The 14324-nt window shown below is 41.0% G+C and overlaps 1 protein-coding gene across 1 annotated transcript in view; it reads left to right on the forward strand.

Moving 5' to 3' along the window:
- The first annotated feature begins 10437 nt into the window (after positions 1-10437).
- Positions 10438-14324, forward strand: part of LOC133368291 (zinc metalloproteinase-disintegrin-like NaMP) — a 111048-nt gene continuing 107161 nt past the window's right edge. The window contains exon 1 of the mRNA XM_061592334.1: positions 10438-10579. Within this exon, the coding sequence (XP_061448318.1) occupies positions 10528-10579 (52 nt within the window). The 5' untranslated portion in view covers positions 10438-10527. The remainder of the gene's footprint in view (positions 10580-14324) is intronic.

Genomic DNA, 14324 nt, shown 5'->3' on the forward strand with positions numbered 1-14324 from the left:
ACTGGTGGATGCCACTCCCGTCCCCCAGAATGGCATTATCTTTGGGGCATTCTGGGAAAATAAAATAGTGATTGTCATGAGGTGGCCACCAAGACCAGACCATTTAGCTCCATGTACACTACTGGGAATGAGATGAGGCAAAAATTAAAAGCGCTAGCTGAGCAGGAGTGGCCAGAGTTCCTTGCCTCTTTTCTTCATTGTTCATTTGTTCTGTCCTACTTTTCACTCCTCCTGAATTCCAGCCCATTAGAATAATTATAATAATTAAAATGACAATAACAACAATAACCAATAATAATAATAAATGCTTTATCCAATACTTGTCATATTCAGAGTAGACCCACTGAAAGTAATAGATATGAATAACTTTATTATTATTGTTATTTCACTTTTTCCAGAAAAGTGAAACTCAAAGCGACCCTCCCCAAAAAATACTTGCAAAAAATGTCAATGTGTCTACTGTGAGTAGATATTAGCTGGATACACCCCAATAAATTTAATGCCAGCTAAGCCATTTTTAAAGTATAAAAACCAATTACACAAGCATTAAAATATAAACACCCTCAATTAAAAGACACAGTAATAAAACAATCCCATTAAAACACCACAACAATTAAAATGGGAGAATTCATTTCAGGACTAGGAGAATACAAAGGGTGGTATTGAATGCTAGTCCAACTCAGAGAAGGCCCATTGAAGTTAACAGACATGACTAATGTAGGTTCATTTATTTCAATGGATCTACTCTGAGTATGACTTATTTGAATACAACCCTCTGGGTAGCCTTGGATAGTCTTTTCTTCCATGAAATTGTCTAATCCTCTTTTAAATCCAACCACATTGTTGACCATCACTGCCTCTTGTGGGAGCAAATTCCATAATTTCAACTACGTGCTGTGTGAATAAGTACTTTCTTTTGCCTGTCCAGAATCTTCCAGCATTCAGTTTCACTGAATGTCCATGAGTCCATCAGCCCCAGCCAGCATGGCCAATGGTCAGGAATGATGGAAGCTGCAGCCCAGCAATATCCAGAGGGTGCCATAATGGCTACCTCTGCAATAACTTATGCCATAGTAATTTCAGTTAAGTTTTTAAGATGCCGCAAGCCTCTTTATTATTTTTTGCATGTCATTCCTGTTGCTCTATTAGATTTCAGTCTCATTTTCTTTTGAGAATCTTTAGCAAGCTGCTCTGAGAGCTCCTGGGGCTATTGAGTGGCTTGCACATATTCTAAATAAACAAAATAACAAACAGCAGAGTGTTGAAGGAAACCTGATAGGCAGAAAGAGCTCATTCCAGCCTCTCTGGGCTGCACTGAGAGGACAAAATGACACAACTCCTGCCTGCTGATCTGCCTTCCTGGACTTGGAAAGATGAAGGGTTTGCGTGAATTCTATACAGAAAATATGATGGGTACTTCTTCATATTTGTTATGAACAACTTGATAGTCCTTAATTTCCATAGATGTTTGCTGGGAATTATGACATGAAAAGGGATGTGTGATTCTGTTACACCAAAAAGGCTCTTTACATCTGGAGGAAGCTCCAAAAATACACACCAGATGGGAAACCAAGAGAATAAGTCAACAGCTTTATTGATTACCAATATCTTTTGCAAAAGAGAGACAAAGTATTCGGCTCGTGCCTGAAAACCCGTCTAAAGGCAGGGTTACAAAGATGCACTTGATATAGGCTTTCAAGTCCTCCTAAAACAGCCCCTCCCATCTTGTTAGTATCTTTTCAGTGTGCTCCATTGTCCTTGCATTAAGCTAACGTCCTGGCCCTGAGCGCTTCATTCGTGCTGTTCCTATCTCCCCCAGGCACAACACATTCCAGCTTGAATGTATCTTGTTACATGAGATGGGTAAGCTCAGGCACAGAATGAACATTTAGCAGTTACAGGCACCTTAGGAATTTGTTTTGCTAGGTCTATGTTAAATCAGGTTAACACATTCTATACAGTGTCAAATTAACACTGCACATACTATAGTTCCCAAACTATATATGCCTATTTCATCACAATTCCTGGACAATTGCATGCAATGCTAGCTATTTGTAAGATAATTTTGCTATTACAGATGGAAGAACAAATAAAAGTACCACCTGGTTTGGCATTTAATTTCTAACATCCGCTGGTAAGGTGCCTCTGAGAGAACACACACACAGGGCCTGATGGTGATGGCCTTTGCCTTTTGGATTTCCAGCTGGGACTCCATGGTATACTGCTACTGAACATGGAAGTTCCTTTTAGCTAGCATTGTTGAGAGCTCCTGATTTACGTAGCTGCCATCTCTGGAGATGCCAAGAACTGAACCCTGAACCTTCTGCCTGTAAACTGTATGTTCTACCACTGAACTACATACAGTCTACCCACCTATATTTTTGGTGTCTTATGATACTGTTCCTTAGAAGTAGGTAACGATAACAACAACAACTTTGTATGCCGCCTTTCCTCCCAAAGGAGCTCAGGGCGGCAAACATAAAAATGATAAAACAATGCAATTTACAAGTCTTCCTCAGTTGGTTTATAATCGAAAAGTTAACAAACAATTGAACAAACAGAGTATATACTTTATAGTAATTAGGAATGGAAGGATTTGTCAGTTTTGGTTCTCTCAGTTTCTATTTCCAATCCTCAGTTTAGTTCTCGACATTTCTGCAGCATTTCTGTTTTTATTTTAAAAAATCCTCATGAAAACTTTTCAGCATTTGAGTGCAAATTTCTCCTGGCACATAATTTTGTCAAAGGAGCACATTTTTGCAAACAATCTTGCCTAATATAATGCATTTTTGTATGCTCTTTTTACTAATATATTCATTTCATGCATTTTTGTAAACATTGCTTGGTTTTGTTGGAGAACTACATCACAAAATCCAAATAAGTGTGAATGGCTGTGTGTCGGTTCTCATATCGTTTCGGATTGTACAAATTTGATAGATTTGGATTTAAATGCAAACTGAATCAAATTATTCTCCCATCTGTACCCACAAGCAAATCAGAACGAATGTTCAACCCAACACAGTGAATATGGTCTACCCTCCACTTAATCTTTGTGCAAGTTAATCAAATGAATACTCAATAAACAGGTTGTCTGGATGAGCCCTAGGGTGTTTTTTTTTTGGCTTAGGCAAGCATTTGAGCTGCTTCCATACAAAATGACCTAATTTGTACTTCCTGAACAAATGTGTAGATTGGAACAATCCAGTAGATCTTGCACTTCTCCAAATCTTTGTGACAGTTCTCTGCAGTTTGAACATATCAAAATACAGATGAAACGGCATATTTCTTCAGAAAAGAGACATTTAAAGAAATTTTTTTATGAGAAAATGAACATGTAAATAGTATTTTGATATTTTTTTTAAAAAAATCTCAAAATCTGCAGATTAATATGGAAACATGTCATGGACAAAAAATATATACAGATTTGTCCATTTCTGGCTTGTCTTTTGTCTAGTGATTTGCAGCCTGGGATAAGGGGTTGATGTGTTCTGCGAATCACACCCCTTAACCCAATGCTGATGCGGATCATCATGCTCAGCCCTCTCAGACAGTACCCTCCGATAAAGCCAGTGCAGGCTTAAATAGGTCTGGCCACCCCTCTTCCTGCATTGCCACATCAGACTGTGCACACATAACATGCTAGCGTGCAGACATAATGACATGGGAAGTGGGGTAGCCAGGCCTGTTGAAGCCTGTGCCAGCTGCATGGGGGTTTGGTGCCCAAGGGTCCACTTGTGCCTGGTGCTGACCCTGTCAGGGAGTGCCAAAATAGGAACAGTCATCTTCTCCCTCCACCAAATAATGTCCGTCAAAATGATGCTATGTTGTGACAATGCATGGTACCCAGAGCTGCCAAGCAAAAGGCAAAGCTTTCCTTGCTAAATTTTATTTTAAAAAATCAGCAAGCCTATTCAGATATATAATTTGAAAATGGACTGCCCTCAAGTCAATCCCGACTTATGGTGACCCTGTGAATAGGGTTTTCACATGGTAAGTGGCATTCAGAGGGGGTTTACCATTGCCTTCCTCTGAGGCTGAGAGGCAGTGACTGGCCCAAGGTCACCCAGTGAGCTTCATGGCTGTGTGGTGATTCGAACCCTGGTCTGCCAGGTCATAGTCCAACACCTTAACCACTACACCACACTGGCTCTAATAATTTAGTTACCTACATTTGGTTTTGATCATATTATTGATGTTAACCTTGTTTTAATGATGATGCTGTTTATGCATATTTGTTTTTTAATTGTGGAACTCCCCACTGAAGTGCACCTGGCTACTTACTGTACAACTTTCGGCGAATGCTGAAGACGCCCCTCTTTACCCTGGCCTTCAACACCTGAGATGTATATTTTTAGGAGCCACCCTATTTTCTGTGATGTTGTTTAGTTGGTTTTTAACTGTTTTAATTATGTGTTTTAAAATTGTTGTAACCGACCCTGAGACCTCTGGGTGAAGTGCAGGTAATTAATAATAATAACAATAGTAATGATGATGATGATGATGTAAGCATTCGTACATACTCAGTGTGTGTGGACAGGTGGGATAGAAAAATAAGCAAATGCATAAAAACAAAATAAGTGCATAAATGGTGTCTTGTCCGTTACAATATTTGTCTACCAATAAGCCCACAAGTTGCAGGTCTTTTCTTTTTTCTACTGATAATAATTCATTGGTTCAGAAAACAGCATGAAGCATAAGATTTTAAAGCAATTTTTAAAAACTAAATTCAAGGGGTGGTATTTAATGTTAGTCCTACTCAGTGTAGATCCATTGATGTTAGTGGATATGAGTAACTTCATTAATTTCAGTCAGTCTTCTCCCAAGTAGGGCTTAGCTGAATACAAGATTTAAAATTTGTTCTGAATTTTAATTTTTTTAAACTGCCACTTAAAATTCATTTGATATGAATTTTCCCCTCTTTCAGGTAGAATGGAACATGTAACAACACTTACATTTCAGTAGCATCACCTGTTGTTTGTCACCTATGAGAAAATTGGATTTTTTTAAAAAAAGTTTAAAGAACTTCAATTCAAATACAAGGAATTTCAAGTCAACAACTTCCAGTTCATTAGAATTCCTATTTTTATTAAAGTTTCATTTCATTTCTAATGTAAATTCTTCTCCCTCATCCACAAACATATACTTGTTTGCTAGATAGACAGATATTACTTATTTCTATTTCTAGTAATGTTTAATGTATTTGTACGTTTTATTTTGTACGTCACCCAGAGTGGCTGGATAACCAGCCAGATGGGCGACTAATAAATTTAATAATAAAATAATAAAATATATATATATCTAAATGGGCAAAAAAATGCATGTACGCCATATCTAATGTGCGCTTTTATATATAAATTTTATATATATATTTGCTGTCAGCAAAGATTAATAAACTATATCACTGACTGATTAATCAGATTTGGAAAAACACGAGAGAACATGTTACCAAACTGTAAGGCAATTTACAGTTGCCTACAGCCATTTAATAAAAACATGCAGTGCAATCCCATGCACGTTTACTCAGAAGTGTCCCACTCAGTTCAGAGAAATTTACTCCCAAATAAGCATACATTGGATTGCTTCCTAAACCTACCACCTGTGTTTAGAACAAAAGACCATTGTTAATGTGTGTGTGTGTGTGTGTTTAAAAAGTCCATACTACATTATGATCCTAGAACAAAACAATCTCTCTCTCCCAAACAGATTCAAGCTTGCAGACCTAATATGAGGTGGCTGAAACTAGATCTTTGTCTTTTCCTCTCTCTCTCATTCTCTCCCCCCCTTCCGTTCTTTGAAAATTTACACCTTGCCTTTTAGAATGCAGGTGCTATCCTTTTTTCACACACACCTTCATGCTGAGCCTGCCCCCGAACACCTACAGTTTCTGCTGCAGATGGGGGAAAGCGTGCATGCAAGGGGGGAAGCCTTCTTGATGCAGTGAAATGATTCAGAGTGACTTGTCTCATGCCTGTTGCTCAAACCCTCCCCTTTCCCTCAAATTGTTACAATGTCAACAGAAACTGAAACTCACAATGAATAAACCACAGAGGGGAAATTTTGTTGAGTCTGTTGCAGGGGAACCTACAAAGTGTCTGTGGTCCATTAAAGATGAACAAAATGGAAATGGACTGCCTTCAAGTCAATTCTGACATATAGCGACCCTGTCATGGCCCCGTCAGAGGACTCCTCAGATGAGGACGACTCGGGAGTAACAGCAGCAGACCCAGGAGCAGCAGGAGACACGGAGGAGCCTCCTGAGAATCCAGCTCCTTCTGCCCCTCAGCTGCAGAGCACCCCAGGGACAGCAGAGGCCCTGCAGCCAGACACAGACAGTGAACAGGATACTCCCCCCTCACCTGCAGAACGTAGACAGCAGAAGGTCAGGCAGAAGAGAGGCAGGCCTGTCTCCTTAAGGCCCAAACGCTGAGGACTCACACCTGCTGTCAACCTTGCTCTTTATAAGGCACACCTTGGCTGCTGCTTGTTGCTGACTGCAACGTCAGGCGTGGCTTGTGTGTTCCTAGTTTCCTGGCACCCTCTTTCGGACTGACCCCTTGGCACTTGATCCCGGACTTCTACTGACCTCACTTCTGGACTCCTGACTCGGCAAGTATGCTTCGGACAAGCCTGGCCCTTATCAGCTCCCCTCCTCCTAGACCTGGCAGATTTATGACCAGACTGCCGGCTAAGGACTTTGCTTCCCTGCCAACCACCCAGGAATTTCCAGCCCCCCACCGGCACTGCTGACGCAGTGTAGAGCTGACAGTCCCTATGAATAGGGTTTTCATGGTAAGCGGTATTCACAGGGGGTTTACCATTGCCTTCCTCTGAGGCTGCGAGGCAGTGACTGGCCCGAGGTCACCTCACCCAGTGAGCTTCATGGCTGTGTGGGGATTTGAACTCTGGTCTCCCAGGTCGTAATCTAGCACCTTAACCACTACACCACACTGGCTCTCTAAAGATGAACATACTGTATTTATTCTGGGATGGGACTGGAGGGGGGAGCAGGAGTGCCAATGGGATTTCCTGGACCTGTATGTAAATTGGGCCCTCTACATGCCCACCTGCCCCCCCACCTCCTGGCTATCTATTGGATTGCCAAGAACTGCTGCATATCTACATATACGACCAACAGGGACAGTTATTTTGAATCCAGTCTTGATTTAAGATGTATTTATTTAACAGATTTTAACCTGCCCTTCTGAGTTAGTTGGACTTGATGGCCTTATAGGCCCCTTCTAGCTCTACTATTCTATGATTCTATGAGTTTCTGCCCTCACAAGGCATTTTACAACCGTTATAAATAGTTCAAAACCCATAATCATATATCAGATAATTACTGAATAACATTTACAGAACAATCCAAATGAGAGGAAGCTGGCAGGAGGGGGGAGTCAGCAAAGGAAGAGCCAGCAGGAAGTTCCGTGGCATCCACTTGCTGCTTGGGAGCCAATGGCCTGGCTGAACGCAGGCTCCGTCGGGAGCTGCCGGGGAGCCCAGCCAGGGAAGAAGCACTCTCTGTAGAACAACATTGCAATTATTTTCCTCCGCCAACCCTTTTGCCACTGGAATTTTCCTGTGGATTGGACCTGTGGGAGTGCTCCAAGGGGGCTTGTATGCTGTGTAAATCCCCCCCCTGCAGCTTTCCACCATGCCCCCCGAATGCCCTGTTTTCAGGGCTACCACCAGCTTCTGCTGGCTTTCCATCCATCGGACTGGCTGTCCCCGGTGGACCCCCAGCTGAGCCAGCAGAGGATTGGCGGTGCTGTGGGCTTCTGATGAAGGGCTTCTGCCAGGGGAGGCCGGTGGTGCCAGCTCTGCCAGGGGTGTGCCACATCCAACGCCCCCCAGTCCAGCGCAAATACTAGATGGATTGCATCCTTAAACATTAAAATAACATTAAAAAGCAGGTTAAAAAAATTAAACATGGAAAACTTCAAGCATCATAATCATTAAATGACAAACATTAAAATAATATTAAAGGATAGCAGCAGCTAAAAAAAACATTTAAAACAGATTTCATATAGGGAAATAAACAATCTTTATGAATAAGGACAGTATTCAACAATACCCATATCTTTCTGAAAAAGAGCAATATCCAAGTGGCAGCACTAAATCAAATAGCACCATATAATTAATAAATTACTTGGGACATGTTTTTCAGTACCATCTTCTTGTGCTTTTTCCATTCACTCTCAGCCCACAAGGGCTGTTGCACAAATAATAGTGTGAGAGAGGACCCAGGAAGGAAAGGTAGGTAGAAATACATCATATTGACAAACCATGCAGAGAACCATGGACAAAGGCAGCCTGCCCCCCCACAATTGCTTTAACAGCAACATCCCATAATTCTGATATTTGACAGCAAAACACCAACCAAAAAAAACTTGCCAACACGCACACACAAATACACTAAGCATGTGCAGCTTGACTGAACCAACCCTCAGCCTAACCTACCTCATAGGGTTATTGGAAAGACTCCATACACACACAATGGAGATGTAAAAATACATTTATCACATATAAGAGTTTATTGTCAAAACCAGCTGGTCATCTGCAGAACATTTTTTTTTAAAAAAAGGCAGCATTAGTTTCCTGTCAAATAACAGCAGTGACACCTAAGTAGGCCCTGCCTAATAGGATTCGGTGGGGAGGGGGGGAGTAACAATCCCATGTGTCTACTCAAAAGTCCCATTGGCCTCCAGCACAATCCTCACCATGTCTACTCAAAAGTAACTCCTATTGAATTCAGTGGGGTGATGAGACACCACAGATAAAATGCACACAAAAAGCCAGGAGAGCCGGCATCCCCCACACCTCCGTGCTTTTATTGCTACATTGCACTCCTGATATTTTACAACAAATAAGGAAAGTGGTCTGTGGCATGTCTGCATATTCATAATGATTTTTTATTGTCTTTTTATTGCTTCTTTTATTTCTTATATGGTATTTTATTTTAATACAATCTGCATTCCATAGAATTCAAATTGCAGTACAATAATGCAAGATGGAAACTAAAAGAAGCAATAAAAAGACATTTACAAATTGTATAGCTTCTAGCACAGTCCATTACAATTGCTACAACAGGCAGAAAAATAATTAACTGGTCCGTCAAGACCCTCAGTAATTTTCAAGTAGTCTGTGGGGAAAAAAGTTTTGGAACCACTGAACTAGGGAGCAATCCAACTTGTATTTTCACCGGGCTTGGGGACTTGGATGTGGTGGACCCCCAGCTGAGCTGGCAGGCTTCCAATCCCACCGGGCTCTGCCGGCAGAAGCCCCTCATCCTGGCTCGGCCGTGGCGCTGCCAGGATCATTCCGGATCAGCTGAGGGTCTACCAGGGATGGCCAGCATGGTGGATGGAGAGCCGGTGGAAGGCAGCAGAAGGCCTGAAAATGGGGCATTCTGGGGGTGGGGGGAGCAGGAGCTGGGCAGGGGACCTATGCATCTTCCTCCTTATGTTGGAGCACTCCCACAGGTTCTGATCCAGGTAAAATTTCTGCCAGCCAATAGGCCGGCATAGTAGAATAACCTCCATGGTGGTCAATGGGGAGCACTTACTCCCTGGAAGAGGTATTTGTGGGAGCCGGCTTTTGCTTTTCCGGCCCCAGCATGTGGCTCCTAACTGAGCTGGTGTTCAGCCGCCTGGCAGCTCCTAAATGGGGCATGGTTGCCGTGGAGTTTTGCGTCACCTCCTCCTCTGCTGGCCCCCCTCCCACTGGCTTCCCATGATTTGGATCGCTCTGTTAGTCTTTAATACAACACCTCTCTTCATATTGAAGGTGCCTCAAATCTTGTCATTGTTTGTTTTTCCTCCACTGAACAAATGGTGATACAACCAGCACCAGATCTTAGTACTAAGCCTCCTGAACTCCGCTGTACTTGATTAGAGTGTGTGTTGTTTTCAGAGTATTGCAAGAATTTGACTCAATGTCGTTTCCCCCCTTTCTTTACATTTAATAACCCCATCTACTGAAAAAAGGAAGGCAAAAAAAATACAGACCAAGTCTTTCACACCATACATTTAAAGCACGTTTTCTCCTTCAAAGAATCCTGGAAACTGTAGTTTGTTAAGGATGATGGGAATTGTAACTCTGTGAGGGGTAAAGTATAGTTCCTGGGATTCTTGGGGGAGGTTGGCTTTAAATGTATGGTGTGAATGCAGCCCAAGAAAACACCCAGTTTTATTAACATCCAGACCAAACAAGACCTCAGACATTGCCAATTAATTCAATCTTTGGGGGCTTTCACTTTGGGAAATGTCTTTCAAGAAGCCATCCATCTATCACAAGACGATCGACACTGGTTAAGTGAGCTCGTAGTTCTGCCCTGCAGTGGCACTGTTGCAACTGGGAAGTTGTGCAACACCTTTGGTAAACACTTCCTTATGTAGCAACAAGAATAAAGCCGAAGGAGTCATTCTTCCCTGTGCACAGTTGAAGCGAGGCTGGAGACGGCTCAAGTTGGCACCCCGGTTACTGAAATCAAAGGGCTCCTCTGGTCGCCTCGCCAACCCACTGCCCAAAATGATCAAAGCTCTCTTTATTACGGCATGCTTGGTACTTCTTCACCATCAAGGTAAGGTGGCCTTTTTTAAAAAGGAAACCCGAAAGCAAAACTTTACCAACACTTGAAAAAGTTGTGTTGCATCTGATAATTATAAGTTTCTGTATCTTTTGTCAGACTTTTAATGATTAACAAGCAAGTGCATGTCCAGAGTCATTTTCTACAGTCACACTAAGAGAAATCCTTGCAGACCTTGTCCATGTAATTGTGTGGATGCTCCCCCCCCCACTACTATTTGAATACAGTTTGAAAGAAAATGAAAATGTCAGGCTGAAAGTCCTGAGAATGTCACAGTGTGGAACAAAACAAAATATTTCAGTCATTTGGGTACGAAGAGTTCCAAGAGGCTGAAAAATGAGGGTTGGGTTGTTGGAAGAATTTGCAAAAAAATAATTTTATCTGAATTGTATGCGTGTTATCTATAAAATATATTCAGTTTTAAATTGTGGTGGGGAGGTCAAACACAAGTCAAAGATGTAAGCAGACATATTATTGATGATGACAGGCAGCATAATAATGATGATTATAATGATGATGTGATTATAATCCATATTGAGTAAGATTGGATTGAACTGTACACAAGTCATTGTAATGCCATGCAGCTGCTCACAGGAAGAGAAGCCCTGCGGGTCTGATCTGGCATAGACCACAGTAATGAAGAGAAACCATTTCTCTTCCCGTCAAAAATTTAAGAATAACGCGACATTGCATTTTGTATAACATTTTGGAGTGTTCAAGGCAACTTGCATACATTATCTCAGGAAAGTGCTCTCTTAATATTCAGGCTGTCCATATCCATCACTCAAAAATTATATTGCTAAGAAATGAAAGGGGGAAGGAGAGCCAGTGGTGGTGTGTCTGGTTTGTTCAATGTATCAAGCATTTAATAAGATTATGGAATGAAGATAATAATCCTAAACATGCAGAGGCTGTAATCCTATACACACTTAGCTGGGAGCAAACCCTGTGGAGTCGTGGGACTTTCTTCTTAGTAAATGTGCATCAGATTGCTTTGCATAAACATTTTCCACTCTGGAGGAATATTCAAAAATTAAACACAATGCCAGGGAAGGAATTCCCACTAATTTCAATGGGATATCATAGAGATTATTACTTTGGCAAGAACATACCTAACTGTCCCCTAGGGGGTGCAGGGGACTGATGGCTCTGAGATATCCAAAGTTCTAATGGGTGAATGGCAGTAGGTTGGAAGGTGGATTTGTATTAGCTTTTGCTTTTTCCAGCTTTTTATAAACTGATGACTGTCCCAAGGAAAGAAGAATACATATGCCAGGTTAGGCTATGACCCTGACCCATTTTGAGGGGGAAGTTGAGGGACTGGTAAAGCTATGGATCCAAACCATGCCCCCCTGAATCTGCATCATCAGCCTCCTCCCTGCCTCTATTGACATCAGAGCTCTGATGTTAATAAGGCAAGGACTGTGGAGGGTTCCATAGCAGAGGTGGGAGGGGCCTTACTAAGTAGCATCTGGAGATGCTCTTGCTCCTCCTTCAGGGAGGGACACCCAAAACATCCTGTGACTTCAAGGATGCCCTTCCATGGACCATCAGACGCAGCCTAACTTACCTAGCAGGTCCAGAATTGATGACTGTCTGCTTAAAGTGGTTAAACAATGATCCATACAAATTACACAATAAAACTGTTAAAGAAAACACACCCACAATAGGAATACAAACACCAAAAAATAGGAATAAAACACAGTTAGGGATGGAAGGATGTGTCAGTTTTGGTTCTCTCCGATTCTCATTTTTCCAGTTTTCAATTCAGTTCTCCACATTTCTGCAGCAATTTGCATTTTTTTCTTAAAAAATTCTCACGAAAATTCTTTAGCATTTTAGTGCAAATTTCTCCAAATAAAACATTTTTGTATGCAGTTTTGACTAATGTACACATTTTTGCATTGCCCTCATTGATAAAACACATTTGCCTATCTTTTGATATGGCCTTTGACCGATCACTGAAAAAAATCACATTTGTGCAAGCAATTTCTTCTAATATAATGCAGTTTTGTATGTTACTTTCACTGATATATTCATTTTTATGTACATCTTCCCCTAATATATGCATTTTTGTAACCATTTTGTTGGAGAACTGTGTTGCAAAGTTTGTATAAGTGAAAATTTGAAGGGTGGCTGTGTTTCAGTTCTCATATTGTTTTGGAAAATGTAAATTTGATCGATTCAGTTTTCAGTGCAAACTGAACTGAATGTCTCCCCCATCCATAAACACAGTAAAAGCAAAAATACCACTGGGGTCAAAAGGCCTGGTAGAACAGGAAAAGGTTTATTTGTTCTGCCCAATGATCACTGTTGGTGGATCTCCTTGAGGAACGAGTTTCAGGCTTGTGGGCACAACAGTGAAGGCTCATGCCCCTTCTGTGATGAGCTTCCGCTGGGCCTTGAAGACCTGGCTCTTCAGGCAGGCTTTTGGGGTGGGTTAGATTTTATCTTCATTGTTTTTAGATTTTTAATGTCTATGTATTGTATGCCTATGTTGTTCGTTGCCCAGAGTGGCTGGACAGCCAGCCAGATGGGCGACCAATAAATTCAATTTATTATTATTATTATTATTATCAACATACATTGATAGGCAACATAAAAAGCTGCCACACAGAGGCTTAAATCGCTGCATCTTGTGGCTTCCTCCATGCTCCAAACCACTCATGGGAAATAGCTCACTTCATAAGGACTGAGTAATTATCACCATGCCCTGCAAATAGCTCCCTTCCCTCGAAGCACCCAACCCATATTAATGAATTCTGCCCATTAAGGGTTCAACATTGGGGATGGGTCATGTATTCTGCTTTATAGAGGACAGTCCTGTATTTATAGGGCTGTGTTCAATCCAAGTCCTGTTTAAAGATTAAGAACCATGAGAAGGGATGGCAGCATAATAGTGGCTTTGGCCTTGATTCACCATTAAACTCCAAAAGAAGAAGAAGGGATGGCAAGAGGGGGCTTGAAGTTGTCCATCAACAGTGAGCACCAGGAGAGCAGACTCAGCAGGCATACAGGGTCACAATCTTCCCACTTTGGTGAGATAGTAATCCTTCCTAAATTTGAGTCTATACATACAAATTAGCACATGCAGATTGCATGCAAACCTATCCTGCTATTATTATTATTATTATTAAAATATCAAAATACTAATAACAAGATAGTGAAACAAAACATAACAGAAGTGGTTTTTTCATTATATATTGGCATCATCGATACCAAGAAATCATTTTATTTTTATTTATTTCTTTATTATTTGATTTATAGACCGCCCTTCCTCCCAGCAGGAGCCCAGGGCGGCAAACAAAAGCGCTAAGAACATATCAAAACTTCATAAAAACAGACTTTAAAATACACCAAAACAAAACAACTTTAAAAACATTTTTTTACAAAGCTTGAAAAACATCTTTAAAAAAGGGTTTACAATAGTGTTGTTGTTTTAAAAAAAAAATGTTAAAAAGCAATTCCAACACAGAGGCAGACTGGGATAGGTCTCAGCTTAAAAGGTTTGTTGAAAGAGGAAATTATAAATTCACTAATGTTGATAGTAGCACAATTAAAATGAATGCAGTAAAATTAATCATTTTTTGACAACTACTGTCTTCCGCATTGGTCTTAAGACTTTGGATAAGTCCTGAATATGTGACTTTTTCTGATGATGCATTTCCTCTCTTATTTATTTATATTATTTATTTATTTATTAAATTTATATACCGCCCGACTAGCAATAGCTCTCTGG

Source organism: Rhineura floridana, chromosome 12 (assembly GCF_030035675.1).
Source record: "Rhineura floridana isolate rRhiFlo1 chromosome 12, rRhiFlo1.hap2, whole genome shotgun sequence".
Taxonomy (NCBI): Eukaryota; Metazoa; Chordata; class Lepidosauria; order Squamata; family Rhineuridae; genus Rhineura; species Rhineura floridana.